Genomic DNA, 5,715 nt, shown 5'->3' on the forward strand with positions numbered 1-5,715 from the left:
ATTGAATGTACATTAAAGTTTCCACTTTTAATATTTCATGTGTACTTCATATTACAATAATATCAGCAGGTTTAAAATGTGTCTTCTGGAAGTCTTAAGGTGGTTTTCTTGCTAATGTGAAGCCCTTTGTAGTTTATACATGAACCTGATATTATTATAATTATATTTATTTCACAGATTATGAATTAAAAGAGTCATTTATGACTAAATCCCCTTCTAATAAAGTCTGTGGATTACGTACATACGGTTTGAGGAGAATATTGGTCCCCGCAGCCTCCGTAACATTAATGGTGGCTCATGATAATTCATAATGGTCACAGATGTGCCCCCTGCTGGTCATGTCAAGCACTCCAACCAGAGACGTGTTGACGGCGTCCAGGTTCGTAACACTTTGTCTGCAGGAGAACGACAAGAATTATATTTTATTTAATTTACATCTGTTAAGCGTTTAAATTTATATTAATATTTAATTATATTCAACTTTCACTTTGTGCTTACAAAAAACCATCAGCACTGTTGTCGTTCAAGCTTTATTAATGTGAGGAAGCAGTGATGCAGGCTGAGGACGAGACGTGAGCTCGCTGCATGCAGCAGGTTTGTCCAGTACAAGTACACACACTGTGTACTCAAGCACTTAAATACACACTCGATATAGCGTTGCCCCACATAAAGGCACAGACTAGTTTGTGAGTCTGACTCGTATTTAACAGAAGAACATTTTGTCTAAAAACAATAGTTACTGCGAGTTCTCTATATTGTGAGAAATTAAATAGTTTTCTTCATTTAAATAATGTTTTTTTTTTTAATCTCTAGAAAAACTTTTAATGTCACCATCACAAAAAAAAGCTTTTCCTGATTGTGAGTAAACTAAATGAAAAGAAATAAACTATAATATAAAACATGTATAGCATGTTTTCATAAAATAAACAAAGCAAAGTGAAGTTACCAAACTAAAAGTTAAATTGCTTATATATATATATATATATATATATATATATATATATATATATATATATATATATATATATATATATATATATATATTCATGACACAGACAAAGTTCTGTTTATTGTTGACAAACATATGGTATAGGTATGTAAATGTATTTGGTAATTTGGCGAAACACAACAGTTCTTAAATTATAAAACGTTACGCAGACGATGTAACAAACTTTGTCTGTAAAGTTTTGCGATCAGATGAAAGGCACTAACTTCTGCACGTACAGCCATAAATAAATATGATATTATGATATTACTGCATGAACAGAGGGTGAGTTCAGTTTGTTTGGCCAACTTAAACTTTTACTTTCGGCGTTGCAGCGGTGATGTCATCGTTCTACACTTTACACAGATGAGACATTTCTTCAAGAGGAACTTTGGTGTTTTTCAACCTGGAAAGTTTTCACTGCATGTTTTTGTCAAAGTGACAAATGAGGACAAACATATTTTAAATGGAGTTGCAAGGACAACAGTAACGTCAAGCTAGTGCTGCACGGTTATGGCCAAAATGATAACCAATCAATATTAGATTGTTTTGATCAATATTCAATTTTTTTTTTATGAATATTAGATTTTTTTTTCTCGTTCATCTTGAATATTCATAGATTTTAGCACCAAAATATTGATATTGTACTTTCATATTTAAATAAAGAGAGCAGTGTTTTTAGCTCTATGTTGTGCTACATTCCTGCAAATGTACAAATGTTTGCATCAAATTCTAACGTATAATTTGCCCGTCTGCTTATACCATTGCTAATATACAGGATATGACTTTTCTTCAACGGTCAGTTCAGTTCTTTAAAGGCTGCCTCTGCAGGCTGAAGTCTTTGGAAGGTTTTTCCTGATGTTTTTAAGTTTAACTTCACACACAAACATGGTGACGGATTTACAAACATCTGGTGCAACATGTTCTGGTTCTGGAGCTCAGTCCTCGTCTCACAGACGTTAACAGACGTCTGTAATTTGAAAAGCTAATGTCAGTAAATGCTCCTTCTGACTTGAGGCTTCATTTTGACCAAAATAATGGGCTTCAGGTGATTTACGAGTCTTTGCAGTGGTCACTTTCTTTGCTTTGACGCGGTCACGCGTCACTTTAAGCTTCATTCTCCGGCAGCATTCACTCCGTTTGTCTCACTTTGCAGACTTCATCTCAGTGGCTGCGAGAAACCAAAGAACAAAGACAACGTATTGATTATTAAAGGTGACAAAAAGACACAAAAGAGGCTCAGCTTGCTGTCGATGAAGTGAACTCACGCCGTGGTGGTGCAGCCGGACACGTGCGCGGCGCTGCCGGTGTACTGGACGTCACAACGGGCCACATTGTTGTTGTAGTTGGACTCTGGGACCTGCTGCTGAGGGTTCACCGTCACCTGAGAGGACACGCCCCCACGGTCACCACGGTCACCACGCCGCCATGGTAACCACGCCGCCACGGTAACCACCCACAACGAGACCACGCTGAACAATGACCTCACTTCTCTAATGCTTCGGCCTGGATGCTTCTTACTCTTACTGGGTTCTGCTAGCAGCTAGCTAGCATTCTGTCGACTGAAGTCACTCTGGCCAACTGACCGATCACATGTCCCGCAAGCTAGCAGGCTAGCATGTCAAACTAAAGATCACAACTGCTGTAAACTATCAAATAAAGTCACATTAACTTGACATCCGGACTTTGCTCATGTTAGCTAGCATTCTGTCGACTGAAGTCACTCTGGCCCACTGACCGATCACACGTCCAGAGCGTGCATGCAGCCGCTTTTACGTCAAGGAATACGCTCAGCATGTCACACTACAGATCTGATGAACAGTATGACAATCACAACAACGTCCACTCCCCGTGTCCTTTAATCTTTAACTTCGGGCCGCTCTGTTTCTACAGAGACATCGAGGAGAAATCTGATTGGATGAAAGCTCTACTTAAAAAAGTCTGAAGCAGAGCAACAGAGGAAAAAAAAGAAGTGCTCTCAATTCAAAAATCTTAAATTTAAATTTAAATTTGCTGAAAAAAAAAATCGCTCTCAAAAAAAAAAAATGCTCTAAAAAAACATTCTCAAAAAAAAAGTGCTCTCAAAAAAAAAAATTTTTTTTTGAGAGCACTTTTTTTTTGAGAATGTTTTTCTGGACGCGCTCTCAAAAAGCGTTTTTTTTTTAGAATGTTTTTTTTAGAGCATTTTTTTTTTAGAGTCATAACTCAAAGCAAATTTACCTACAGACAAGACATGTACCCTGGTAAAAAAGACACAGATCTACTTTCATACTTTTCAGGCTGGTTTTGCGTCTGTTTAATCTCATTATGGAAGTTATGACTTTAAAGACGGAGCCGCCTGTCGCTTTAAGGCAAACAGGAGGGATTGCGTTAGCCGGGGACTATTTTTAGCGGCGGACTGATCCACATGTGCGTGATGAGGAACAGGAAGTTGATCGTTTTGTCGTATCAACAGACCTTCAGGACGTATTTTCCAGGAGAGACGTCAGTGATGTCGATCCACTGACAGTCGATGTCGGCGTTGTAGGTGTCATAGCAACCTGGACTCAAGCCCTGGACACACACACACACACACACACACACACACATACACACACACATACACACACACACACACACATACAAACACACACACACACACACCATTTTCCTGACTTTTACAAACTTTTACTAAAAGTTTGTTTTTGTGCACCTGAGTGTGTATATGTGTGTGTGTGTACCTGTGTGTGTGTGTGTACCTGTGTGTGTGTGTGTACCTGCGTGCGTGTGTATATGTGTGTGTGTACCTGTGTGTGTGTGTGTGTACCTGTGTGTGTACCTGCGTGCGTGTGTATATGTGTGTGTGTAACTGCGTGAGTGTACCTGCATGTGTGTGTACCTGTGTGTGTATATATGTGTGTGTACCTGTGTGTGTGTGTGTGTGTGTGTACCATGTGTGTGTGTGCCTGTGTGTGTGTGTACCTGTGTGTGTGTGTACCTGTGTGTGTATATATGTGTGTGTGCCTGTGTGTGTGTGTGTGTACCTGTGTGTGTGTGTGTACCTGTGTGTGTATATATGTGTGTGTGCCTGTGTGTGTGTGTGGGTGTACCTGTGTGTGTGTGTGTGTACCTGTGTGTGTATATATGTGTGTGTACCTGTGTCTGTGTGTGTGTACCTGCGTGTGTGTGTGTGTGTACCTGCGTGTGTGTGTGTGTACCTGTGTGTGTGTGTGTACCTGTGTGTGTGTGTGTACCATGTGTGTGTGTGTGTACCTGTGTGTGTACATATGTGTGTGTACCTGTGTGTGTACATATGTGTGTGTGTGTGTGTACCTGTGTGTGTACCTGCGTGTGTGTGTGTGTACCTGCGTGTGTGTGTGTGTGTACCTGTGTGTGTGTACCTGTGTGTGTGTGTGTGTGTGTGTGTACCTGTGTGTGTGTACCTGTGTGTGTGTGTGTGTGTGTGTGTACCTGTGTGTGTGTGTGTACCTGTGTGTGGGAGGTGCATGCGTAGCGGCGGTGGCGTCCCGGGTCACATGACGTGTCCTCCAGACAGAAACTGGCTTTGTGACCTTCAGCGACTCGAGTCTCTGTGACGGCGTCCAGCAGCTCGTACAGACTGAACTCATCCATGCTGTGGAAGTGCCTGAGACCACAACAACAACAACAACAACAACAACACAGAGGTCAACTACAGGCCACGCCACAGAGACCAGGAGGAGGAGGAGGAGGAGGAGGAGGAGGAGGAAGAGGACTTACTGGTGGCAGCTGTGCCACTCCCACGCATAGCGAGGTTTACTGGGCAGGAAGTCAGCTGATCCCTGGTTCTTCACCCGCTGAGGGAACCGCAACAACACCCTGCTGGAGTAGTCATGGGAGGAGCTAGAGGAGCTGGAGGAGGAGCAGGAGGAGGAGGAGGAAGAGGAGCAGGAGGAGGAGGAGCAAGAGGAGGAGGTGGAGCAGGAGGAAGAGGAGCAGGAGGAGGAGGAGCAAGAGGAGGAGTTGGAGGAGCAGGAGGAGGCGGAGGAGCGAGAAGAGGAGGGGGACGAAGAGGAGTAGGAGCGAGAGGAGGAGGAGGAGAAAGAAGAAGAGGAGGAGGAGGAGGTGGAAGAGGAGGAGGAGGAGGACGAGGAGGAGGAGGAGGAGGAGGGAGAGAAAAGGAATATAAATTACAAGCAAATTTAAACATCTCTAAATGATCTGAAAGTATTAAAATATTCATATATATATATATATATATATATATATATATATATATATATGTGTGTGTGTGTGTGTGTGTGTGTGTGTGTGTGTGTGTGTGTGTGTGTGTATGAACAGCAGCTAGTCTCACGAGGAGAGGCAGTTCTCCTCCGCAGCACACTGCAGGCTGTACATCGGCATCTTCTGGATGTAGCTGCCGATCTGGATGTAGTTGGGATCAGGAACCAGATCAGGGAGCCCTGAGGGAACAGGTACAAGTACTTACTGTACTACACCTCAGAGGTACAAGTACTTACTGTACTACACCTCAGAGGTACAAGTACTTACTGTACTGCACCTCAGAGGTACAAGTACTTACTGTACTACACCTCAGAGGTACAAGTACTTACTGTACTGCACCTCAGAGGTACAAGTACTTATTACTGTACTACACCTCAGAGGTACAAGTACTTACTGTACTACACCTCAGAGGTACAAGTACTTATTACTGTAACACCTCAGAGGTACAAGTACTTCTTACTGTACTACACTTCAGGTTTGTTTCATGC

At 42.3% G+C, this 5,715-nt stretch overlaps 1 protein-coding gene across 1 annotated transcript; it reads right to left on the reverse strand.

The window, feature by feature from the left end:
* Positions 1–2,015: 2,015 nt before the first annotated feature.
* Positions 2,016–5,347, reverse strand: LOC137804861 (protein-lysine 6-oxidase). The gene is made up of 6 exons (XM_068604292.1): positions 5,298–5,347; positions 4,724–4,855; positions 4,454–4,610; positions 3,443–3,538; positions 2,254–2,369; positions 2,016–2,156 (listed from the first exon to the last, which is right to left on the reverse strand). Exons 1-6 carry the CDS (start codon positions 5,345–5,347, stop codon positions 2,150–2,152), a joined length of 558 nt encoding a protein of 185 aa, XP_068460393.1. The 3' UTR covers positions 2,016–2,149.
* Positions 5,348–5,715: the final 368 nt, after the last annotated feature.

Source organism: Clinocottus analis, unplaced genomic scaffold (assembly GCF_023055335.1).
Source record: "Clinocottus analis isolate CAN_PGR_092001 unplaced genomic scaffold, fCliAna1.0.p SCAF_67, whole genome shotgun sequence".
NCBI lineage: Eukaryota > Metazoa > Chordata > Actinopteri > Perciformes > Cottidae > Clinocottus > Clinocottus analis.